This window comes from Rhinopithecus roxellana, chromosome 19 (genome assembly GCF_007565055.1).
Source record: "Rhinopithecus roxellana isolate Shanxi Qingling chromosome 19, ASM756505v1, whole genome shotgun sequence".
In the NCBI taxonomy this organism is placed as follows: Eukaryota; Metazoa; Chordata; class Mammalia; order Primates; family Cercopithecidae; genus Rhinopithecus; species Rhinopithecus roxellana.
In genome coordinates, this window is record NC_044567.1 from 27,618,823 (window position 1) to 27,645,675 (window position 26,853).

General features: G+C 45.5%; 1 protein-coding gene across 1 annotated transcript; it reads left to right on the forward strand.

The window, feature by feature from the left end:
- Positions 1-398: 398 nt before the first annotated feature.
- On the forward strand, positions 399-26,028 carry C19H17orf67 (chromosome 19 C17orf67 homolog). The gene is made up of 4 exons (XM_010380649.2): positions 399-535; positions 1,306-1,406; positions 22,191-22,327; positions 25,588-26,028. Exons 1-3 carry the CDS (start codon positions 481-483, stop codon positions 22,305-22,307), a joined length of 273 nt encoding a protein of 90 aa, XP_010378951.1. The 5' UTR covers positions 399-480; the 3' UTR covers positions 22,308-22,327; positions 25,588-26,028.
- Positions 26,029-26,853: the final 825 nt, after the last annotated feature.

Consider the following 26,853-nt stretch of genomic DNA (forward strand, 5'->3'; position numbering starts at 1 on the left):
CATCATGCCCCTTGCTAATTTCCTGCCTACCTCTGAGATTATTGGGAAGATCAAATTAGACTGGTGAATGGGCTTTGGAAAAATGTCATAAAAGATACAAATGTATAATAGATCATGAATTCTCAATGAAACAGGAGTATAAACGGAAACTCCAGAGAAACACTCACAAACGTCTGTCTGGTGCTTATCTGTCTGTTTAAATGAAGTGAATATCACATGTTGCTTTTTCAAATTCAAACTCTGAAAGTCGTATTACAGAGTAACCATTTCCTTCCTCAGGATAAAAATTTACAGGAATTCAGAGGAAAATATTTCAGTGGTCATTACTAAAACGCTCAGAGTCAGATACATTCAGCATCATACTGTTAAGTCCCATTAGTCAAAGCATAAACAAGTGCAGAACCTGGCGGGGCTTCCTTCAAGTTGGTTGAGTCCATCTGGGAGGATTCACTCAGCAAGAGGCAGAGGAACCAAGGCAGGATGAAGACATTGCCTATGCTCGTGCTGTCTCTTACCTTACTGACTGTCTTCTCAGGTAAGCACTGGCTCCAAAAACAGCCTATTTCTATGCTGACATGATAAATAATAGTGTATTTAATATTTAATTTTTAAAATTTTAAATAATATATAGGGCATATAGATATTTCAATGCTTTTTCTTTTCTTTTTTTTCCACAAGAGCCAGCTTCCAAGTTATGTTATATATTTTTTAAAAAATCTTGAAATGTATTTGACCACTAATTCTCAAAAATGCTGATAAATCTTCAGCTTCTGATAGCTTATTTTAGAGTTTATGTGAGATCACCAAAATTTGATGTATTTTTATTATGATAATGTCTTTTAGAATTTGCAAGTAATTATCAAAGCACTTTTGTACTATCTCCTTTGAGGGGTTGTGATGACCAAGTTTAACATAATCTTCTTATCACTGGGCATCTTCCAGTAATGACTTTAAACTTGATTTAGTGTATTGAGGATTAAAAAAACTTCCATGAAAGCAAGCCTAAGAGACACAGACCAGTGAACTGAAGATCCATTAAAATAATAACTCACTTTTAAAGAGATGGACCAATCAGTAAATATGTTTAGGTTGTGCAACTTTTGCTCTGAGTTAACCATGTTTGAAACAATTCAAAATTGCTTCCTGAGCCCTCTGGAATGCTGCGTCCTTTGGGACAGGTCCCCGGGAAGGAACTTTCGTGTGTTAACCAAAATTGAACTTGCAAATCTTTTGCCTTGGACTGCTGAGATGGCTCATGAACTCCTGAACCTGAGCGTCCTTAAGGCACCTTCCCAACTTTTCCAGAGACCTCCCCGATTTTGACGGAGAAGCAGGCCAAACAGCTCCTAAGATCTCGGCGACAGGATAGACCAAGCAAACCTGGATTCCCTGACGAGCCAATGCGGGTGAGTGCTTGGCTCTGGCGGTTTTAAAGAAAATGTGATCATTTGAATGCGATTCATTATGAAACTAGGTGTTGGTCCCAGCATGGGCTGCTAATTGGAGGTTCTGTTAGAGTTTCAGGTATAAGATACATGCAATCTCAATCTTTTACTTATGCATTTTTTCCTCTGGAGGTGCCAGCCTGACTCACCTGTTGTGAACAGGGTAACTTAAAATAGAAATAATGGGGCCAACGGTGGGAGTTCCAGAATCTGGAGAGGGCTGCTGAATGTCACCCCTGTCCTGCTTGCTGGGGAGCTGTTCCCTTTAGCCAATGCTAACCCCGTCTCCTGCCTCTTCCCTTAGGCCCCGGGGCAGGCTGGACCAGCATCCTTGGTCAATGATGGTCTGTCCAGGCAAGGAGAATCTCTGCCCCAGCTGCCCGAGGAGTTCTGCTCTGATCTCATCCCTCTGATTTTGGTCTCTGGCTTTACTTCTGCCCTGTGGGATCATGATATCCACCTGCCTAGTCTTTCTGAACCAGGCTCTCTGTGACTAGATGTTACTAGACCCTGCTAGCTGGCCCCAGACCCAATTCAGGCCTGACTTGGTTCCTCCTGTTGCTAAAATGATAGTGACTTTGGTGGCATTTTAGCCCCACGCAATGAAGGGAAGTAGCAGTGACCCAGCAAAGTTAGAATGTCTGGGAAGCCATGTCTGTCAGGCTGGTCTCCCATCCTGGCCCCTTCATCTGGGCACGATGCTTATCCTGTCTTCCCTGAATCTCCATATTGAGGCTCAGAAAGAGCTGCAGTAGCATTTGCCTTCATTCACTGCAAAATCTCATGCATAATTTGATTATTTCATTTAAAGGCTCTTATTAAGATATAGTATTGCACAGTGATGAAGAGTGCTGACTCTGGGGTCAGAGTGAGTTTGAATCTCCCTGTTTTCTAACAGGGTAAGTTTGGGGACATTTCTTCATATTTTTGCAACTCAGTACTCTCATCTGTAAAATGGGGATAATAAATACAATTGCTGATATTACTATAATATTATTATAAATAATAATGTAAAATATTTTATGATGGTAAAACAAAGTACTTCTTAGGAAAGCACTTAGAAAGTGCTCAGCAAATGGTAAGTACTCCTCTGAGTATTAAGTACCAGGTACCTGCTAGGTTCTGGGGCTGTAGGTTTCTGCTCAAAGTCTGTGGTGGAGACAGAAGTAAGCAAATGGCTGCTATGCAGTATGATTTAAGAACAGATGACTTCAGGCTGTTAGGGATAGATGTGACTTTTAATTTTTTTTTAATTTTAATTTTAATAATTTTTTAAAATTTTTTTGTAGGATAAGAGGTAGCTCAGAATATTTAAGTGCAGGGTTGGAGGGGACTGGGAGGTGGGCAGGGCAAGATCGAGACAGGTTTGAGTACCTTCGGTTTTATCTTGTGTCTGGTAGAGAACAACTGAAGGATTTTTCAAGTGGGGAAGTACAGGTCTGGGTGTTAGAGAGTTTGAGACAGTGAGAGAAGAGGCCCATAATTAAAGTCTGGGGTCACCAACACTCAGAGGTGGGCAGGGGAAGAGGAACCCTGAAAGGGCTGAGAAGGAATGCAGAGATATAGAGAACCCAAGAGAGTGGGGGTGGCAGAGCAAGGTGGGGGAGGCATAGGAGGGAGTGGGGTGAAGGAGGGGTAGCGTGTACACAACTGTGATGGGGAGGAGGATGCCTGGAGGGAGGGATCCTGTGGGGGAGCTCTGGCTGGCCCCCTGTGCTTTGGCAAGATGCCTGGAGCGGCCATTCTGCAGCTCTTCCTCAGAGACCTGGCAGGGGCTGGGGCAGCTGGTTGAAGGGTCCTCAAAGCAGTGGCTCCTGCTCAAGGTGCTTGAGAGGCAGCTCTAATGACTCCCACATCTGCCCCCTGACATTTTCTATGCCAGCATCTGCACCTGGCTCTTTTGAACTCTGTCTGTGGAATAACAGTCTTTGTCCTAACTGAGGCATTGTAGGTGTGGGTGAACAGGTGGGTTTGAACTGTTGCAGCCCAGCTCCCTGCCCCTGCCCTTCCTGCATCCTGTCCATATGCCAGCCTACATGCCAGGCTAGACTCTGGCCCTAAAACCCTATTTTGTGTGGTCCCTCCCCTGCTCAAAAACTTCTGAAAGCTCCTTTTCTGTTTGCCTTTTCCCACTTGTGGTCATCACCTCCCTTAATCCTTGACAGCCCTCTGCTTGCTTCCAACTTTGCAATTTTACTGAATATCTGACTTTTTCTGGTTTGTTTTGCTCATCTTTTATGGGCTTGACTACCACCTGCTCCTTTTAACTGCCTTGAACCTACCTGATTACTTCCCATGTAACTCCTTCTTGCCGCAGAACCTGTTGCTGAGCCACCATCCCGTCCTCCATGTTCCTCCCAGAGACACTTGATCCAATATCCAGAATCCTCAGGCACTCAGTCCAGTTTGGAAAAGTGGTCATATGTTTTACAGTTGAAATGTGAAACAAACATGCTGTCAATTATTGGGTGGCTAGTCTACACCAGTAGTTCTCATCCATCGGTAATTATGCCTCCTCATCCCCAGGGACACTTGACAATATCTGAAGACATTTGTGGTTGTTACACCTGTGTGGAGCATTGCTTTTGGCACCCAGTGGGTACAGGCCAAAGATGCTGCTAAACACTGTACACAGGGCACAGGGCAGCCTCCACAACCCGGAATGATCTGGCCCAAAATGTCAATAGTGCCAAAGGAGAGGAACCAAGTCTACACACTGCCAAGTAAACTTTTTCTTGTTTACTCTCTGTCACGTTGTGTGTGTCTCTGTCTTTCTCTATAATTGCACTCACTTGAACACACACAGAACTGGCTGAATCAACAAATAGTTTCTGGTATCGTATTTTTTCTAGAAATGTGTTTCTTAACTTTGGTTACATTCTGGAACCACCTGGGGAATTTAAATTCTGATGCCTGGGTCCCACTCCCAGAAGGGTGGCCTGGGGTGGAACCTAGGTATGGGGGATGGGGCCAAAGCCCCAGTGATGCCAACCTGCAGTTGAGACTGAGAACCACTGGGCTAGGCCATCTGGGAGAAATTGGCCACGTGCGTACCAGCTCCTGTGGTCTAGTTGGGAACGTAAAAGCATTTAGAAAGCTGTTAAAGTTGAAGGGAGCGGTATGGAGAGTATCTTAGTTGTTTAGACAAAAAGAGAGAGTGAGAGGGTCAAGTGGTGGGTGCTGATCAAGATGTGCACTTAATTAGATTTTATATTGACTGTGCCCTACTAAGCACCAGGGACTGAGGATGCAAGATAAACCAGACATTCTTCCTTATGCAAGGTGCCCACTGTGTGGAGGTGGAGCCAGTGTGCTCCAGCCTGATTTAGGCTCACTAACGAGGTTATGTGGTACAATGAACTGTGGCTCTGCAAGCAGAGTCTCGAGCTCTAACTGGAAGGAAAGGGGAGGCTGGGAAGCCTTCCCAGAGGAGGTGACCCCCAGCTGTGGCTTAAAGGATGACTAGGAGTTCTTAGGCAGTGCAGGGGGCAGGGATGAGGCAGGAAGAACATTCCACCTAGTGCACTTCCAGGCCATATTCTGCCGCTAACTAGTTGTGGACTTTGGGTAAGTCACTTTCTCTTTTGGAAGCCTAGTTTTTTCATCTGTAAAATGCAGAGTTTGGCTGGAATCTGGCCTAGATTCCAGAATGTCTAATTTCAGGTCTCATATTGTAGGGCTCTGGATAGAACCTTGGGGCTGACACAGGTTTCTTGGTGCCAGTCTGCAATGTGGCAGAAGAGCCAGAGGCAGCAGGATACCAACCCGAGTGAGGAGTCAGGCAGTTTATTTTGAGGCCCCTGGAGGGGTGTCCCTAGAAACCACAGGCCTCCTCACCTCATGCTGGCCCTGCTGCCGGGAGTATTCCACATCCTCGACTTACTATTTGACCCATTCATGCCTCTTGGGTCTCCTTGTTGACTTCTTCTTTTATGGATTTACTGAAAGCAAAATTAATAATACCAGTCACTGGCACGTAAAAAGAGGTAATTTACTGCATTTAACTGTGACTGTAAAAATGATCCTGGCCCTGCACTCCCAGTTGGAGCGTAAGAGGCAGTGGCCTCAGGTTTGTCCTTGGATGGTGAGGAGCCGATGAGGCTGGACCTCCGGCCAGGGGAGGTCAGAGGCTGGCACTAGAGCTGCCGTACGGGCCCACATCTTCATAGCCTGGGAAGGAGGGAGTTCAGAGGCTCAGGCCTTTGCCTTCTGGGAGCCAGCCCTTCTGGCTCTTTGCCTTTTGCCAAGACCTCCTCACCCTCCCTGTTTCTGAGTGTAGGCCAAGAACAGCTGCACACAGATGTCCCTTTGCTCGGGAAGAGGGTGGGATGGATGCACCATGCTGTGAATTTGGCTGCCAGTATTATGTGTGTGTGTGTATGTGCGTGTGAATGTGTGTGAGAGGTGTGTGTGAGGGATGTGTGAGGGGTGTGTATATGTGTGAGGGGTGTGTGTGAGAGGTTTGTGCGTGTGAGGGGTTTGTGTGTGTGAGGGATGTGTGAGGGGTGTGTGTGTGAGGGTGTGTGTATTCAAATGTGAGAACTGTATGAGGGGTATGTGTGTCAGGAGTATGTGAAGGTGTGGGAGGGTGCATGAGGGGTGTGGGAGAGGGATGCATGTGTGTGAGCATGTATGTGAGGGGTGCGGCGGTGTGTGTGAGGGTGTGTGTGCAAGGAGTGTGTGTGAGGTAGGGGTGTGTGAGGGGTGTGCGTGAGGGGTCTGTGCAAGGAGTGTGAGGTTGTGTGTGAGGGGTGTGTGAAGGATGTGTGCGTAAGGGTGTATGAGGGATGTCTGCGGGGTGTGTGTGAGGGGTCTGTGCAAGGAGTGTGTGTGAGGGTGTGAGTGAGGAGTATGTGTGAGGGGTGTGTGAGGGTGTGTGAGAGAGTGTGTGTAAGGGGTGTGTGTGAGGGGTCTGTGTGAGAGGTGTGTGAGGGTGCAGGTGTGTGTGAGAGTATGTGTAAGGGATGTGAGTGTGAGGGTGTATGTGTAAGGAGTGTGTGAGTGTGTGGGGGTCTGTGTGAGGTGTATGTGTGTAGAAGGGTGTGTGTGAGGGTGTATGTGTGAGGGTGTATATGAGGGGTGTGTGTGAGGAGTCTGTGTGTAAGGGTGTATGTGAGGGTATATGTGTGAGCGGTCTGTGTGTGAGGGTGTGTGTGTGTGAGGGTTGTGTGTGAGGGTTGTGTGTGAGGGGTGTGTGTGAGAGGTCTGTGGGAGAGGGTGTGTATAAGGGGTGTGGGTGTGAGGTTGTGTGTGAGGAGTGTGTGTGAGGGATCTGTGGGTGAGGGTGTGTATGAGGAGTGTGTGTGTGAGATTGTGTGTGAAGGGTGTGTGTGAGGGGTGTGTATGAGGCTGTGTATGTGTGATGGTGTGTGTGAGGGGTGTGTGTGAGGGTGTATGTGTGAGGGGTGTGTGAGGGTTTGTGTTTGTGTGTTTTGAAAAGGCCTTGCTGAGCATTTTTTCAGAAGGTCTGAGTTCCAGCCCCCTCTTCTACTTTCACCTTGGATTGAGGACCTCGGTTGTGTGGAGTGATGGCAGATGGCATCACCAGGTGGTGTTGTGAGGCTGGGTTGGAAGGTCCTTGGATGCCACAGCAGAGTTGGGTTTCTGTACACAGTGGAGAACTGTGCAGAGATTTCAAGCAGGGGAATGATATGATTAGATCTTGTTTCCAGGAGCCCTTTAGAAGTTCAGGACACAGCCTCTTAAATGCTTGCCTTTAGATGCTGTCATACCTGGGAAATAGGAAGTGACATTTTGGATGCACTATTGCACCTTCTTGCCATGGTACCCAGGAGACACACAAGTGAATTTGGGCAAATGAGTAGAGTTAGTGATCGTTGGAGAATGCATGTGCCCTTGAGAACAGACCCACACACCCTCACACACAACCCTCCACACTCTAAATTACCAAGAGATGACTGGTCAGATTATTTTATGTTGCTTCTCCGTGTTAAGGGACTGTGCAAAAGAAAACACTTCCAGAGAGGGAAGAGGCCACTGATGAGGGTAAACAAATGGTGCTTTAGGGGAGGTGTTAAGAATTCAAAATGAAAACAAGTATGAAGATTTGCAGAAGTCTCTCCCCATGAAGATCTACTGAGCCATGTTTATAAACTTAACACTTGGCTTAAATATTGGCAGAGGTTGGCTTCTGTGGATTTATAGGCATTTTGGAAACAGGTTGAGACAAGCTGTGCCCGTGCACACAAAGGGCTAGACTGTTTGACATAGATCCTGCTGATTCACTGCAACAAGCTGTTCTTTTCCGACTTGGTGGTGGGAAGGACAAAGTGCTTTTGAGAAGATTGCTGGGTAACCCTGTACTGTAGGGAGGGCCAGTATTCAATTCAGAGGAGCACGGACACCTTGTGGGGACCCTAGATGGAGGAAGACAAGGCCCAGAGGGGATGGAGAGGGAGATCAGAGGGAGACAGATGGCTCTGGGTAAGAGAGAAGGAGGGATTTTGAGTGCATGGAGGCAGCGAATGGAGGTAGCATATGAAGTAGAAGGTGGGAAGGTAGAACCCAAGGAGGGCAAACCACTGAAATTCCCAGCAGCAGGAATAACTGATATATTTATTTTATGGTAACTCTCGACACTGAGTTTAAAGTTGCTTTCTTTTTTTTTTTTTTTTTTTTTTTTTGAGACGGAGTCTCGCTCTGTAGCCCAGGCTGGAGTGCAGTGGCCGGATCTCAGCTCACTGCAAGCTCCGCCTCCCGGGTTCACGCCATTCTCCTGCCTCAGCCTCCCGAGTAGCTGGGACTACAGGCGCCCGCCAGGTCGCCCGGCTAGTTTTTTGTATTTTTAGTAGAGACGGGGTTTCACCATGTTAGCCAGGATGGTCTTGATCTCCTGACCTCGTGATCCGCCCGTCTCGGCCTCCCAAAGTGCTGGGATTACAGGCTTGAGCCACCGCGCCCGGCCTAAAGTTGCTTTCTGCTCTGTGCTGTTATTACCCACTGCTACCCCCAAACCTTAGGACAAGTCTGCTACACACAGAAACTTTGTGTTAGTGGTTCCTTGAGGGAATGGTGGATGGCAGGGGTGTATTGTATGGGGTGGTGGGGGCTGATGAGAGCAAGGAACTGTCTAGAATGTGGAAGTTGCAGGGGTAGAGAAATTGGTTATGAGAATAATTCAGAATAAACTTGACCCCACATTTTCAGAGATTTTGGAGAGTAGGGTTCTAGACTTCACAGGAATGGAATGAACACTCTCCAAAGGCTGGAACTAATTTGCTTGGTGACATCCCTTTTGGAGGCACGTAGGTTTCGGCTGAATTGACTTGCTACTATTTATTTATTTATTTTTGAGACAGGGTCTCACTGTGTTGCCCAGGCTGGAGAGCAGTGGTGCGATCATGGCTCACTGCAGTCTCGGCCTCCTGGGCTCAAGCGATCCTCTTGACTTTCTACTTTAGACGAAGTGGCCCCATCATGTTAGAGAGCTCATGGTATAATGAAGGCTCAAGATCCTGACAGAGAAAAAACATCTGCTTGGGGAGAAATTGATGAAGATCAGGCTGTGTGAAAAGAAGGGCTAGGTTTGGGTTTAGAGGGAAGAAGGTGGAAAAATATTCTGAGCTTTCCTTGAAGGTTTCCTTAGTGATGAATGTGCTTATGTTGATTTTCAGGATTGTAGTCTAAACTCTTGCTGTTCAAGATATGATCCCCAGGTGGGCTGCACGGGCCTTATCTGGGATCCCGTCAGACATGCAGACCCAGGCTCCTCTCCACACTTCCTGAAGGCAAATCTGTGCCTTGCTAACCCCCAGGTGATCCCTGTTCACCTTGGAGAACTGCAAAGGTGGTCCATCTCTGCTCCTGGCGTCCTGGGACTGGGAACAAGTACATGTTAGTTTTTGACACAATTGATCTCTCTTTCTTCCTTTTGGGCACTCTGCTCACTTGGTTTCCACTTTTCCAGCATGCCTCGCCCAAGATTCTCATTCCACTTGGTGGCTCCTGCTGCTAGGTTTCCTTTACTGGATTCTTGGCCTCTGACAGTTGTTTGAATGTCAGGGGGTCCCAGGGCTCTGCCCTCCATGTGGCTTTAAAGCTCACTTCCTTGCTGATGGTGCACACTTCTATCTCTAGCCTGGCTTCTTCCTGGTCATTTACATGACTGTCCACTCCATACCACTGTTTGTACTGGAATATTTAACAAGCATTTCAGATCTAACAGCCCCAAACAAAATTCCCTGTTTTACCCTCATAATGACTGCTGCCTTAGCGTTCCACATTGGGCTAATGGGACCACCTCCAAATCCAGAACCTGACTACTTCTCACCCTCCACCGCCACCTCCACCACAATTATCTGTAGAGTGGACTAAGCAATAATCTCGTCATTGTCTCCCTACTTCCCGTCTTGCTCTCAATGGAGCAGTCAGAGTCATTTCTTAAAGTGTAAACAAGATCATGACCCTCTCCTGCACAAAACCTGCCAATGACTTCCTGTCTTACTCTGAATAAAATTCACAGTCCTGGTCAGGTGGGGTGGCATGCACCTGTAGTTCCAGCTACTCAGGAGAAGCTGAGGTGGGAGATCGATCGAGCCCAGGAGTTCAAGGCTGAAGTGAGCTATGATTGCTGCACTCCAACCTGGGTAACAGAGCAAAATTCTGCCTTCCTGGGACTCACACCCAAAACAATATTATATGATGCAATATTTATATAGATACATCGATATGCATGTAAATTTCTAAAAGAAGGTCTAGAGAGGTAATCAGTTGACTTTTAACTGTATCATCTCATTTAGGAGACTAGGATTAAAGGTAATGATTTGATGTTTGAATTGTATACTAGAGTAATTACTTGTATAATTAAAAATATTTAAACCTTTCACATGTTCTATTGAAAAATTGGAAACCAAGAAAGAGTCAAAAGAATAAAAGAAAATCAATTGCAGGCCGGGTGTAGTGGCTCACACCTGTAATCCCAGCACTTTGGGAGACCGAGGCAGCCAGATCACGAGGTCAGGAGATCGAGACCATCCCGGCTAACACAGTGAAACCCCATCTCTACTAAAAATACAAAAAACTAGCTGGGCGTGGTGGTGGGTACCTGTAGTCCCAGCTACTTGGGAGGCTGAGGCAGGAGAATGGCATGAACCCGGGAGGTGGAGCTTGCAGTGAACCGAGATCGCACCACTGCACTCCAGCCTGGGCGACAGAGCAAGACTCCCTCTCAAAAAAAAAAAAAAAAAAAAAAAGGAAAATCAACTGTAGTCCTGCCCCTTCTCCCCAAAGACAGGCATGTAAAAAATGTGCTTCTTTTTAGTCTTCCTATATATTAAAAAAAAGTATCTACAATTTTCTATCCTGTTTTTTCCCTTGATATTAACATACACATGTCCTCGTACTATTATAAGCTATTTGTAACCATAATGTTACTGAATTATCCTCTTTTGTTACATAGTTGGATCATTTCCAGTATTTTTCTGTTATAAACAACACTCAGGACGTTTTTGTGCATACTTTTAATATTTGAAATTATTTTCTATGGGTATATTCCCAGAAAATGAATTACTAGGTCTAAGAATCAGAATATTTTTTAAAACTTTTAGTATATATTATTGAATTGTTTTCCAAAAGACTTTAAACAATTCATGTTATGTTTAGTATTCAATGTAACTATCTTCTGAGAGAGTATTCTAGTAGAGGTTTTAAGGTAAAGATATGATGGGAACATGATTATGGTATCTTGAATTGGAGACCAGTGGGCTGTTGCTGGGGCAGGAGGAGTGGGTGCAGGCAGGGAGGAGTAGGGATAAAAAATAACCTGTAGGGTTTTGTATAGGCAACTTAGTGCCATTCATTGGCATTGGAAATCCATGAGTAGAAACAATGTATGTGGGATGATGGTGTGTTGCAAGTTCTCCTCCCATGGCATCTGCTTTTGTAGTTGTATCTTCTGCTCTTGTTTACCTGGTTAACTCTTATTCATCCCCAGAAACTCACCTTAAATGATGTTGTTTTTGAGAGGCCTTCCTGGTGCCTCCCCCTAGTAAATCAGAACATCCCGCTAGCATAGCACTTGCAGCGCAAGGTTGCTATTTTTGACTCTTTAGTGTCTCTCTACTAGACTGGCCTAAATTACTTGAGGAGATGGACTAGTTGTTTTACTTCTGGGTCCCCACCACCAAGCACAGTACAGTATTGGCATTTACTAAATGATTGTTACTTCTTTCCATTCCCTTCTTTGCTTCTCTCCAGGGTAGAAATTTTGTGGGATATAGCTCTGCTGTAAAACCCGGAGGTTATTCCAAAAAAAACTTTCTATTGCCTCACTTAGGCTCATTACATTTCTCTTAATCTACTCAAATTTTAGGGAAGAGATTGTTTGCCAATTTCTCGATTGACCTGTGGAAATTCTTTAAAAAGATGACATTCAGGCTTAAATTATTTCTTTTGTGATTATATTTGTAAGTGCTTGTGAAACCTGGGAATACACTTTCCTAGGAAGTGTTCCATTTTGGCCTGTGATCCTTTAAGGAATGTTCTTGTTTGGCAAGCATAAATCATATTAGCTTTATTATAAGTAGACTTTGTAAAAGATACTTTCATGTTTAGCTCTTTGACAAATGTGTGTAGTAACTCCATTACCCTTCTGTTCCCCATTACCTCAAAGGCCAGTTTGGAGTGACCGAGGTGTAAATTGCCCACAGCACTGTTCTGCCTTCCTTCAGGGCTGAGCCTTCAGTGTTCCAGTGCAGTTAAGTTCTGAGCCACCATTCTATCTATGGGATTACCTTGCTTGTACTAATGAGCAAAATAATTTTTCCAAATGCTGATGGATCTTTAATTCTGCAAAAATGTCACAGGAAGGATTTTGCCTTCTTGGAAAAAGGCCCTGCCTTGGTAGAGTAACTGTCCACTTTATGATTCTCAGCATAGGTCAAGTTCTGGTGGGCATTAAAGAATGTTTTATTTATAAACATGTAAAAGAATGTTTTATTTTTATTTTCATACTGTGAGTGTGTGGTGGGGAAGGATACGATGACTGCTAATAGAATTGGGTACCACTGCCTGGATTTCTGCTAAGGCGCCGTTTTATCTACCACTGCCTTGGCACGTCAGTGAAAACGCCAATACAGCAAGAAGACAAGTTCGTTATCACACCAGTCCAGAGCCATAATAAAGGACTACTTTTAATTTCTGCTCTAGTTACTGAGAAATACTTAAATCATTACAGTTGGCATTTGACATGGAACACAGATATTGGTTTTGTTTTGCTTTAATTTATACCCCCCCCACACTTGGAGAAAGGAATCTGAAGAAATTAAAACTTATTTTCCATATACCTCTTCTTCCTTGCTCCAGGAACATTTGAGATTATCCCTAACGTCGGGTCATTTCTAACTCAGCCAGTGCAATTGTTGAATTTGTGGTTTTCAGCAGATTTGCAATTTGCCTTTTGATTTGACTAATGATTGCTTTTTAGGCCTTTGTGGCATATTCATTTTCCTAACATTTTAAGTAAATTGTGAAATGTCATGGAAACCAGTGCTGATTTCTTTCTTGTTCTCAATGTGTGTCTGTTTTGGTTGTTTTTCTTCAATGATGATTTCAGTTGGTGTTTAGGAGTGTGAAATATATATTACTTTTTGATGCTTTTAATGTACATTTGGCCTAGGCTGTTATAATGAGCAGATTGACACAGATGTCAAGAAAATTTTCAAGGAGGATTTAGCAAGATTATGGGGAAAGAACAGTTATTTTATTTATTCATTTGCTTCTTTATACATTTTTCCAGTGAGCTTTGTTGTGGTCCTACTGTGTGCCAAGCACTAAGTCATAGACCAGATATACTTTGGTCACTGCCATAAAAAAACTGGTTGGATATTTGGCTGAGAGGGACAGAGATTAAATGAGTAAAGATGCAAATGAGTATATAATTATAAAAGGTGTTGTGTATCAATAGTGACATTTGTTAATATTACCAGTGATCTCATTATAAATGTCTTTAAGTATTGGGAAGTTGCCAGCCTCCTGTAGCAGACGCAAGTTTTCAAAAATCCGGTTTCCTCTGGGAAGCTCAATTTAATACATACTGTAAATTGTTTTCCTTGAGGTGACAGGCTTACTTCATTCATTGTCAAGATGTCTGCCCAACATGCACATAAAACATGCATAGCCAGTTCAACACCAGCAATTGCACACATGCTTTTCCTTGTGAAAATCATTGCACTTTGTCATACAGCAGAAGTACTGCCTGCATATGCCCGTTTGGGTTGCTCTATACTGTTTCACCAGGGCATTCTTCAGGGCAACTGGCATTTTAAGAATGTTTTATTTTTATTTTCATACTGTGAGTGTGTGGTGGGGAAGGATACGATGACCGCTAATAGAATTGGGTACCACTGCCTGGATTCCTGCTAATGCGCCGGTCATTTTACCTACCACTGCCTTGGCACGTCAGTGAAAATGCCAATACAGCAAGAAGACAAATAATGTCTGAGTGTTATTCTAAAAATAATTTGGCCTTATGGGCCCCTGAGGGGAGCACAGATCACGCTTTGAAGAATGATGCTGTAGTCTTTTCTTCAACAAGCCTTTACGGAAAGTTTCCTGTGTACCAGTTCCTGGGAAGGATGCTCTCCTTCACAACCTTGGTGTGTACTCAGATCTTTGTTATCTAATAGTAACCAAAGTTAACAGCTAGCGTTTAATGCATTCCTACTACATTCTAGGAATGGTGTGCCAAGCCCCTGGAGTATTGGGGTCCCAGCAGGAGATGGGGTACCTGAAGAGTGTTTAATAAAGAGACTTTTTACAAAGGCATGGGCAGGATTAAGGTTAATCAACAAGAAATGATAAAGGATCAGGGTTAACAGTCTCTAGACCATGAAGGAATAAGGGAGGCAGATGGTTCCCAGAGCTGGAGAGGACAGCCTCCTAGGAGCTGTGGCCTTCAGGAGAGGGATAGCCAATTGCTGGGGTGAACTGTGGAAATTCTTTAAAAAGATGACATTCAACCTTAAATGATTTCTTTTGTGATTGTATTTATGCTTGGTGTGGTTGTGACTCATTGGGGAGGAACTAGGGGATTGAATACTCGGACCTCTCCCTCCTCCTACCCTCTAATCTGTTCTGGTACATCCTACTGATGAAACCCAACCAGAAGCCACAGGCCAAGGGAGTCTATGGCGACAATTAATCTGGGTCCCATGGCCAGGTGAAAAGGGGGAGAGAATGGATCTGGAGGGACAAATGCAGGCTACTATTTGGCACAAAACTTTATTTGCACCATTTCATTTAATATCTAACCCAAGGAAGCAAGTTAACTAACTTAAGGAAGCAAGTGCTAGTGCAATCCCCGTCTTGCAGATGAACAAATTGAGGCTGGAGAGGTAAAGCAATAATGACAGAGTCCAGGTTTGAAGGAGACTGAGACTCTTAGCCTCTATGCCTCCCTGTCTGGCCAACAGGCCAGCAAGAAGCAGGCAGCAGGGGTTCCTGCAGTGTGCTGCTTCCACAGAATAGTTGAGCAAGTAAAGTTATGTGCTGGGAACTTGTTGTTCCTTATTTACAAGACTGCACATGGCCTTCCTGTTCCTCCCAATTACTATTCTTCTGGCCAAAGACTCCCTGGATAGGGAAGGAACTCAGCCCCAAATCTGCAAACATGTTCAGAAAGCAGCCAGGGAATCTTTGTTGGATCCTACAAGGAGCCCTCTCACCATCTGCCTTCCACCCCAGCTGACCCAGAGACTCCCTGCCAGAACACTGAGTGTATTTTGATGAGTTAAATGAAAACAACAACCATAACCAAAACAAATCCAAACTGCATGGGTCCTGGGGGAAAGAAAAAAAATCAGAAAAGTTGGACACTTCATAATTCCTTCCTTTGCACATTCTTTTTTTTTTTCGTTTTAAATGACTACATTTGATACAGAATGCAGAGTTCCTAGAGGGTATTCTAAAAACTTAAAAACTTAGAGTTCTGAAGTGGACCCTTCATTAAAGCCTTCTTAATGCCACAGGAAGGTTTCTATGATTTAGAATTTTTATGATATTGATACATGCCAAAAACAATTTAATCACATCACAGGTACGACTGAGTATGTCTACTCTTTCCTAAGGTGAAATGCCACTTCTCTGATTATTGGTCTGCAGTTTGTATGGACCTGTTCTATGCATACTTTGCAATGGTTCATATCCTATAATTACAGCACCAACATTTCCTTCAGGACAATATCAAAAACACACTCCAAGTTAAAAATCATTCCCTTCTCTATCCATTCTCTTTTGGAGGGAACAAAAAAGAACATCAAGTTTTTTTTTTTTGTTTGTTTGTTTTTTGTTTTTTTTTTTTGAGGCGGAGTCTTGCTCTGTCACCCAGGCTGGAGTGCAGTGGCCGGCTCTCAGCTCACTGCAAGCTCCGCCTCCTGGGTTCCCGCCATTCTCCTGCCTCAGCCTCTGCAGTAGCTGAGACTACAGGCGTCCGCCACCTCGCCCGGCTAGTTTTTTGTATTTTTTAGTAGAGACGAGGTTTCACCGTGTTAGCCAGGATGGTCTCGATCTCCTGACCTCGTGATCCGCCCGTCTCGGCCTCCCAAAGTGCTGGGATTACAGGCTTGAGCCACCGCGCCCGGCCACTGTTTTTGTTTTGAGTTTTGCTTGAGTCTCGCTCTGTTGCCTGCTCTGAAGTGCAGTGGCATGATCATAGTTCACTGAAGCCTCAAACTCCTGGGCTTAAGTAATCCTCTCACCTTAGCCTCCTGAGTAGCAAGGACTACAGGTGTGCTCCACCACACCCAGCTGGAACATCAAATTTTGATACCAACATATGAGCCAACCCACCTACCACCTCCACTAAACAATGTGAGGCAGGCCAATAAAGTCCGTACTCTCAGGGAGAGCTCACTGCCACACAGAATGACCAGGGAGGGCTATGCTGGGAAAAGTCTATGGAGCTTTGGGGACCCAGAGAAGTGGGGTCACGGGGAATCTGAGAAGGTTTCCTAGAGGAAGTAACATCTAAGCTGAGGCCTGAAAAGTCAGGTAAGGATGAGACGGGAAAATAAGAAGGTACAGGGGTGTTCTAGGCAGAGCAAACAACAGGTGCTTTGGAAGCCTTAGAAAGAACAGCAAGCATGGCCCGTTCAGCGAAAGATGGAGAACAAAGCTCAAGTGTATTGATGGTGAGTGAAGAGGCTCAGGAGTTGGGTATAGCTGGGTCATGGAAAGCCCTTAGCCACATTTAGGAATCAGAACTTTCTCCTGAGCCCAGTGGGAGGCATGCAGGCATTTTAAGTGAAGAAGCAATGTGAGTAAATTAAAAAAATGTATCACTCTGTGGCTGGGCGCAGTGGCTTACGCCTGTAATCCCAGCACTTTGGGAGGCCGAGGCAGGTGGATCACGAGGTCAGGAGATCGAGACCATCCTGGCTAACACGGTGAAACCCCATCTCTACTAAAAATTCAAAAAATTAGCCGGGTGTGGTGGCAGGTGCCTATAGTCCCAGCTACTCAGGAAGCTGAGGCAAGAGAATGGTATGAACCCAGGAGGTGGAGCTTGCAGTAAGCTGAGATGGTGCCACTGCACTCCAGCCTGTGTGACAGGGCGAGACTCCATCTAAAAAAAAAAAAAATCAGTTTACAACAGGATACAGAAAAATCAAGAGGGATTTTTCAGCCTCTTTTTATAACTTTCTTTTTTTTTTTTTACATGACTTTAAGAAAGTAATATGTATCACTGTTGTGATAAAAATAAAAACCAATAAAGCTATTTTTGTTTTTTATATTTTAAAAACCCATTCTGACAAAAGACTTGAATGGACATCTACTGAAGAAGATATACAGATGGCAAGTAAGCATGTGAAACATCATACGTCATTAGGGAAAGGCAACTTGAAATAGCAGTGAGATGCCACTATACACCTATTAGAATGGCCAAAATCCGGAACACGGACAACACCAAATGCTGGTGAGGATGTGAAGCAACAGAACTCTCACTCATTGCTGGTGGAAATGCAAAATGGTGCAGCTACTTTGGAAGACAGTTTGGCAGTTTCTTACAAAACCAGACCTACTCTTAACATACTACTCAATAATCACACTCCCTGGTGTTTACCCAAAGGAGTTGAAAACTTAGATCCACACAATACCTGCACTCACATGTTTATAGCAGTTTTATTCATAATTACTCCAACTTAGAAGCAACCAAGATGTCCTGGTGAGTGAATAAATGAACTATGGTACATCCAGATAATGGAATATTATTCAACCCTAAAACAAAATGGGCTATATCAAGCCACGGAAAGACATGGAATTAAACTTCAATGCGTATTACTAAAGAAAAGAAACCAATCTGAAAATTCGATTACATGTTCTATGATTCTAACTACATGACATTCTGGGAAAGGCAAAACTATAGAGACAGTATAAAGATCAGTGGTTGCCAGGGGTTGGGCAGATGAGCAGGCAGATGAGCAGGCAGAGCAAAGCAGATTTTTAGGGCAGTGAAACTGTTCCGTGTGATATTGCTGATATTGCAATGGTAGTGCTAGAGTTTGTATGTGGTTTTTTTGGCCCCACCAAGTCTCATGTTGAAATTTGATCCCCAGTGTTGGAGGTGGGGCCTTGTGGGAGATGTTTGAGTCATGGAGGTGGATCTCTCATGAATGGTGGTAATGAGGGAGTTTTCACTCTTAGTTCCCATGAGAACAGATTGTTGCAAAGAGCCTGGCACCTCCTCTCTTTCTTGCCTCCTGTCTCGCATATATCAGCTCCCCTTCACCTTCTGCCATGAGTGGAAGCTTATCTGCATATATAGAGTTTGTATGTGGTTTTTTTGGCCCCACCAAGTCTCATGTTGAAATTTGATCCCCAGTGTTGGAGGTGGGGCCTTGTGGGAGGTGTTTGAGTCATGGAGGTGGATCTCTCATGAATGGTGGTAATGAGGGAGTTTTCACTCTTAGTTCCCATGAGAACAGATTGTTGCAAAGAGCCTGGCACCTCCTCTCTTTCTTGCCTCCTGTCTCGCATATATCAGCTCCCCTTCACCTTCTGCCATGAGTGGAAGCTTCCTGAGGTCCTTATCAGAAGCATATGTAGGTGCCATGCTTTTATTTTTATTTTTATTTATTTATTTATTTTTGAGACAAAGGCTCGCACTGTCGCCCAGGCTGGAGTGCCATGGTGCGATCTCAGCTCACTGCAACCTCTACCTCCTGGGCTCAAGAGATCCTCCCACCTCAGTTTCCTGAGTAGCTGGGACTACAGGCATGCACCACCACACCTGGCTAATTTTTTTTGTATTTTTGGTAGAGATAGGGTTTCACCATGTTGCCCAGACTTGTCTCGAACTCCAGAGCTCGAGCGATCTGCCCACCTCGGCCTCCCAAATTGTTGGGATTATAGACGTGAGCCATGGTGCCCAACTGCCATGCTTTTGTGTAATACCAAGAGTGAGCCCTAATGTCAACTATGGACTGGTGATGGTGATGTGTCAATGCAGGTGCATCAACTGTAACAAATATCCCATGCTGGTGGAGGATGTTGGTAGTGGGGGAGGCTGTGCCTGTGTGAAGACAGGGGATGTATGGGAACACTGTATTTCTGCTCAATTTCGCTGCAAACCTAAAACTGCTCTAAAAAATAAAGCCTATTAAGAAAACAAAACAAAACAGTAAAAAATTCCACCAGAGGAAGAAGGTAAGACAAGGGGTAGTAAGAGCCTGCAGAGGTTGTGGCAGGGGTCTAGCCCCAGGGCTGGGGCCTGGGCTGGGGCCTAAGCTGGGCAGAGGCAGTCGGGCTGGGTAGAAGGGATCCAGGAGCATTCACAGGAGTTAGGCTGCTTGGATGCTGGGAGGGCAAGGAAGAGGAGTGCGCTGAAGCTTCTTGCTTAACTAGCGATATGGTTGCCATAAGCAGAGATATGATGAACCACCTTCAGTATGATAGGCAGTTCTTGTAGGCCAGAGATTGCACCAGAAGATGGAGAGGGAAGGAGGAGACCTTATAACTGACTAAGACAAGAGAAATCACATTTTATTCTTTTATTTAAGAGAGGTCCTGTTGATTTATCATTTTTCTGTTTTATGCGTCACTTATAGGACATAATGCCACGAGTAACCCATATACAGAAAATTCACAGCCTGAACTGGCTTTGGGGAAGACCAAGGCACGTTGGGAGGAGAAGGCCAGCCCCAAAGGCTGGAAATGACATTCCTGTTGATAAAGGGCAGAGCATGAGCAAACTGAGAGAGAGAGGAGATGCAAAGACAAAAATTTCATGCAAAGGATGGGTATGTTCAGAGGCTGATGAGCTGCAGGTTGCAGAGAGGCCCTACCATGGCCCTCTGTTATTTGGGCTGTCTGCTCCCTTCTCTGGTGGTAGCACACCTGCCACTCCTCATCATCCTGGCATTGACGCGGGTTTTCTCTGCCCTGACCCCAGTCCATCCTCCACCCTGCTGTGCCCCACTATGTGCTCAAGGAGACTGACCCCTGTAGACTGAATCCCTTGGTTCCCTGGCCGGCTGGCTTCTGATTGGGCCCTGCAGGAGACTGAGGGGAAGAGGAGGGAGAGGACGGGCTGTTTGTTTCCTGTTACCTCCTTGCCTTGCAAAGGCTGTGCTGTGCCCCCAAGACCACAGCAGCCCCACCCCCCTGGCCCCAGGCCTAATGGCTCCTCTAAGGGTTCTCCACCCTTGGCCCTGCAAACTTAGGCATGGTCATGGCTTCCCCGTATTGCTAGTCCCTGGGTGCTAGAATATTCTTTGATAGTTCCCTTAACCCTACTCACATGGCTGTGAATGATCCCTTCATTAAAGTCTCTTCAGGCAACCATTTCAGGGAGAAATTGTGTTCTTGAGAAGCATAGAGATTAACAAAGGCTGTCAATGACAATTGTAGACCAAGGTGGGAAGGCAGGGTCACTCCCTGCTGTTGTGAGGAGTGGGGGAAGGTGGGGAATCCTACCCAAAGCTGCACTCATCTGCTGGCTTGCAAGTACATTATCCAGAGCCACAGACAAAACCCATGGGTAGAGGCAGGCGCTGACTCCTTGCAGGCAGACAGCACTGGCGACGTCTTTGAGGAGGAAGGTGGCCCTGGTGGGCCACCTTTGACCATTTTGGGTCACTCTGTCAGAGTGGAGCAGGGATGGAGGAGGGAGGAGGTATGGGGTGGGAGGAATGCAACACAGATGGGTGAGACAGACAGAGGGGTCAGGAGTCTGCGGCAGCCTTGGTGGACAATGGTGAAGACCTGACCTAAGGAAGTGGCAGAGATGAGGGAGGGCATCTGAGAACTATTCAGGAGATAGCCTCAATGTCCTAATGCTCAGTCCTATGTTGAGTTTGAGGGTGAAGGAGGCAATGACAGTTCGTGTTCTGGAGTGGGTTCCTGAGTAGATGGAGATGCTGGCCACAGTAAGGGGCAGGACTAGTCAGGGCAAGGAGCTGCTTTCTGTTGTGGACAGATTGATGTGTAGGACTGGCCGCCTTTCATATGAACGGAATCGTACACCGTGTGGTCCTTTGTGACTGGCTTCTGTCACTTAGCATAATGTTCTCAAGGTTCATCCGTATTGTAGCAGGGATCACTGCTTTATTCATTTTAATTGCCAAATAATATTCCATTATATGGAAGTAGCACATTTTATTTATCCATTCATTTGTTGGTGGACATTTGGGTTGCTTCTGGTTTTTGGCTGTGACAAATGATGCTGGTGTGAACATCTGTGTGCAAGTTTTTGTGTGGACATTCATTTTTTGTTTCTCTTGGGTATATACCTACAAGTACAGTTGCTAGCCAGGAGTACAAATGGTAACTCTATGTTTAATATTGTAAGGAACTGCCAGACTATTTTTACAAAATGCTTCTCTATTTCTAGTAACATTTTTTATATTTTAAAGTCTTTTTGTTTGATATTAGCATAGCAACCCTAGCTTTCTTCTGCTTATCCCTTTTTGTCTTTTAAAAAAGATGATTTTATCAGAAATGCATATAGCCATAAGTAATATATTACATGATTTAGTTATGCATATTTGAACTTTATAAAAATAGTGTCATGCTATAAATGTAGTTACTTGAACTTTTCACTCAATATGCTATTTCTAAGACCCACCTATGTTGTTGTATATAGCTACAGTATAATTAATTTATGTTCTCTGCTGTGTAATATTCCATGGCATAACCCTACCATAATTTATTGATTCATTCTCCTGTAAGAGTCTATTTGGCATCTTTCCAGTGTTTTGCTATGACAAATTTATTGCTGCTATAAACATTTTTATACACCTCTCCTGATATAAGAGTTTCTCTTGTTCTCAGAGCAACTAGCAATATAACTATTAGCTAGGAACTTGTTAGAAATGCAACTTCTCAAGTCCCAACCAAGACCCACTGAGTCAGAAACTATAGGATAGGCCTAGCAATCTGTGTTGTAATAAGCTCTCCAGGTGACTCTGGTATCTGATAAAATTTGAGGTCCACTGAAGTAGGAGTGAAATTTCTAGATTACAGGCAATCAGTTGTTTTCTGACGTGGTTGTTCCATGATTTCATGGAGATCCACCCGCTCAGCACTTAGTATTGTCAGACTTCTTTATTTTGCCCACCGGGTGGGTCATACTGACTGATCTTCCCTACTGAGAGGCATGGGCTGTCGATTTCTCCTTCCTGCCTGTCCTCCCATCCTGCCCTGTCTAGGGGGCCAGAGCCACGCCATGCATGCTGACCCCTCGGCTGTTACTGTAGATGAAGCCTTCTTCAGTGTGGTTTGTTTTGACAGGAACACATGCACCACCTGCTCGCCCTGGAGCATCGCGCCGAGGAGCAGTTCCTGGAGCACTGGCTGAACCCTCACTGCAAACCCCACTGTGACAGGAACAGGGTTCATCCTGTGTAAGGGGATCAGGACCAGCCTCGGTACGTCTCCTTCTCTCTCCCTGGCCTCTGTCTGAGGGAGTGGCGGGGCATATAGCATGGCATGGGCTGGGAGACTTTCTGGACCACGCCTCAGGGGGCCAGCTGGTTAGTAGTTTATGGGTTTGGAGTGGGGGTGGCAAGAGTGAGGCAGGAGACATAGTGGGGAGCCAGGTTGAGAGGAGTGCTGGGGGACACACAGGGGAGCCCAACTTTTATTGAGTCACAAAGTGATCCCAAATGAGGAGGGATGTGACCCTATTTGCCATGCAGAAAACCTCTCTCTGGACCCCAAATCTGGAGAAGTGTATTTTGTTGAGACTCGGGTCTCTTCGGGAGGGCTCAGCATTTATGGAGTCAACCTGTGACATCTATCACGATCATCACTACTGTCATCAGGATCAACAACTTCTTTTCCAGATCTCACTCATGTTCCCCACTGCCTTCCTGCAGCCTTCAAGGCTGCCAATCTGCCCAGCCCACCCTCTGTCTTTCCCTTTTCCCAGGGCTTCTGTTTTCAGCCTACCAGCAGGGGACTGCCCAGCTTTCCCCCCACACCCTGCATGCCCCCAACTGTGTACCTCTGTGCCTAGATGAGGCCGTTTGCTTCTCCCTGTCTGTCCTCATCGTCTTCCCCCTTTTCCAAATCCTGTTAGATAAGGTAGAAAAGTTCCTTCAGAGGGTAAGCCCAGTGAATTTCATTTCTCCTCTGTAAGTTTTATGGACCAAGCAGGATAAGATATAATCAGATAGTTTATCTTTGTGGTGAGAGAAATCTTATACCTTTGTTGTTTATTTTGTGCTACTGTGAATTGACACAGGTACACTCCTATTAATCACTCTTTATAATATAACATAAATTGCCTCATATGATCCTTTTAACACCCTGGTGTCATTGCAGGGTGTGCACTTTAACCCCATTTTAAAGAGGAGCTAACCGAGCATGATTAAGCTACTAACTCATGCTAAGCAGTGGTTGGTATGCTAGGCTTCTGACCACCATAAATCTGCCTGCTTTATGTGGACCGTGTTGCACAGTCCTGTGTCTGTGTGGGCATGGAATCACTCTGAGGAAGCTTTCACAGATAGTGAGAGGATCACCTGCTGGCAGTGGAATAGAAGTTCTGCTTTTGAGGGGTAGGAGTGGGCTACATCCCTCTTCTAATTCTTCCAGCTGCTGGAGCTCTATTCTAGGTCAGGGTTCTGGTGTGCCTTGGCTTGGCTCCCAACTCCCAGGGTGCTGGCCTCCCTTGCACCAAGGGCCTTTGTCTTTTAGCACTGGAAGCCCTCACTTGGCTTCTTCCAGAAAACAGAACTGTGGAGTAATTGGATGCTTAAGCTCTGGAACTGGCCAGAGCTGAGTTTGACTTTCTGATTTCCAGCTCTGTGCCCTTGGGCAAGTCACCTAACCTCACTGACTCTTTGCTTCTGCCTCTGTAAGTTGGGGTAATAATGATGTCTAGGGAGCCTGGTGCATAGTAAATGACTCTAAAAATTAAAGCACTTATTAGTGTTGTGCAGTTGAAGTTAAAGGAGAGGTTTCTGGGTTCAGCTCTACAGTAGTACCCTCCAAGGGGTGACTGAGGCCTCTGATTCTTGGTAGGACAGGCACTGCTGGTGAGCCTGGGTGCCTAGCTCCTGCAAACACAGGGTTCCACAGAGGCTTCACTCCAGGCAGCTCCCACTTATGTAAATACAAGGAAGCGGTAGCTGGAGAAATGTGTCAACTTGGAATTGGGAATCAGACAGACTTCAGATAATGAGTCCTCCAGTCACTGACTGAATAACCTTAGAAAAAAAATGCCTGATTGAATAGTTTCCTCATTTGTAATGTAAGGATAGTAATGGTTCCTTCCTTATGGTTCTAGGATTTAAAAAGTCAATGCCTGGAAAATAGTGTTGCCCTGGCACACATAGGAAGTGCTCAGAAAATGACAGCTGGATGGTGTTTCTTCTTCCTTGGTCTACTCTTCCTCTTCCTTAGTCTCCTCCTTTTCCCCTCTCCTCCTCCTCCTTCTTGTTCTTTACCACCATCATCACCATCACTACCACCATCACCACCACCATCACCACCATCATCACCATCACCCCCAGCACCATCACCATCATCATCACCATCACCACCACCACCATCACCACCATCATCACCACCATCATCAGTATCATCACCATCACCACCACCACCACCATCACCACCATCATCACCATCACCACCACCACCACCACCATCACCATCACCCCCACCATCACCACCATCACCACCACCACCATCACCACCACCATCACCACCATCACCACCACCACCATCACCACCATCATCATCACTATTATCACCATCACCACCACCACCACCATCACCACCATCACCACCACCACCATCACCACCACCACCATCACACCACCACCAACACCACCACCATCACCACCATCATCACCATCACCACAACCACCACCATCACTACCATCATCACCATCACCACCACCACAATCACCACCATCACCATCATCACCATCACCACTACCACCACCACTACCATCACCACCATCATCACCATGACCATCACCACCACCATGACCACCACCACCACCACCACTGTCCCCATCATCACCACCACCACCATCATGACCACCATCACCACTCACCGTCACCACCACCACCATCACCACCACCACAATCACCATCATCACCATCACCAACACCACCACCACCGTCATCACCATCACCGTCACCACCATCACCCCCATCATCATTATCACCACCACCATGACCACCACCACCACTCTCACCACCATCATCACCGTCACCACCACCACCATCACCATCACCACCATCACCATCATCACCATCACCACCATTCTCACCACCATCACCATCACCCCCATCACCACCATCACCACCACCACCATCACCCCCATCATCACCATCATCATCACCACCACCACAATCATCGTCACCACTGCCACCATCATCACCATCAACCCCATCATCACCACCACCACCATCATTGACACCACCGCCACCATTATCACCATCAACCCCATCATCACCATCACCACTATCACCACCACCATCATCATAATCATCACTATCACCACCACCACCACTATCATCATCATCACTACCACCACCATCATAACCGTCACCACTATTACCACCACCATGATCACCATCATCACCATCACTGCCACCACCATCATCACCACCACCACCACCACCACAATCATTATCATTATCCTAATGTTATTTTCTTGTTCTTTTTCAGCAAGCATTTTAATAGACAACAACCTGGATAATGTTGAAACAAGACAAGGCTGCTTTTTACATTTGTTTTTAAATTGCGGAAATGGATGTCTTCAGACCTTGTGAACTGTGGGCATATCAAAGATTGCCTTGGAAATGGCAAATATATATACTGCTTCATTTTACTAACCTGCATAAGTCACTAAAACCAATATCTTAAAGCATAGACACCTGCCAAAGGTCTTTCCACCAGTTTGCAAGAGTGGGAACAACCAGAATCTTACCTGGGGCTGATGGAGCTGGAACTCCCAGACCCAGAGTTGGGGCAGGCTGCCTGCCCTAAGGAATTTGGGGAATCCTTGTTCAGAGTAGTAAAGCATACCACTTGGGGTTGCTGAGTTGTTTTGTCATATATTTTTTTTCCTCTTCTTTTCTGCCCTAATAAACATTGGTATTAAATTTACTTTTAGTGGTCTCTTCCTTTCTCTCTCTCTCTCTTTTTTCTTTTAGATGGAGTCTCACTCTGTCATCCAGGCTGGAGTGCAGTGGCATGATCTTGGCTCACTGCAACCTCTGCCTCCCAGGTTCAGGTGATTCTCCTGCCTCAGCCTCCCGAGTGACTGGGACTACAGGCATGCGCCACTATGCTCAGCTAATTTTTTTTGTATTTTTGGTAGAGACGGGGTTTCACGATAGTTACCAGACTGGTCTCGAACTCCTGACCTCAGGCAATCCACAAAGTGCTGGGATTACAGGTGTGAGCCATTGTGCCCGGCCACTTTCTTTCTTTCTTTCTTTTTTTTTTTTTTGGAGACGGAGTCTCACTCTGTCGCCCAGGTTGGAGTGCAGTGGCCGGATCTCAGCTCACTGCGAGCTCCGCCTCCCGGGTTTACGCCATTCTCCTGCCTCAGCCTCCCGAATAGCTGGGACTACAGGCACCCACCACCTTGCCTGGCTAGTTTTTTGTATTTTTTAGTAGAGACAGGGTTTCACCGTGTTAGCCAGGATGGTTTCACCGTGATAGCCTCGTGATCTGCCCGTCTCGGCCTCCCAAAGTGCTGGGATTACAGGCTTGAGCCACCGCGCCCGGCCTCTTTCTTTCTTTATAAGTGTTGAAGCAGAGATTTCCCTCCCTTGTTTATCTTTGCAAATCCAGCATCAGAAAGCTTACTGTTCTTTAAATGAATGAAAATACAAACACCCAGCAATTTTGCACAAGGGATATATATATGTGATATATATATATATGTGATATATATGTGATATATGTATGTGATATATATGTGAT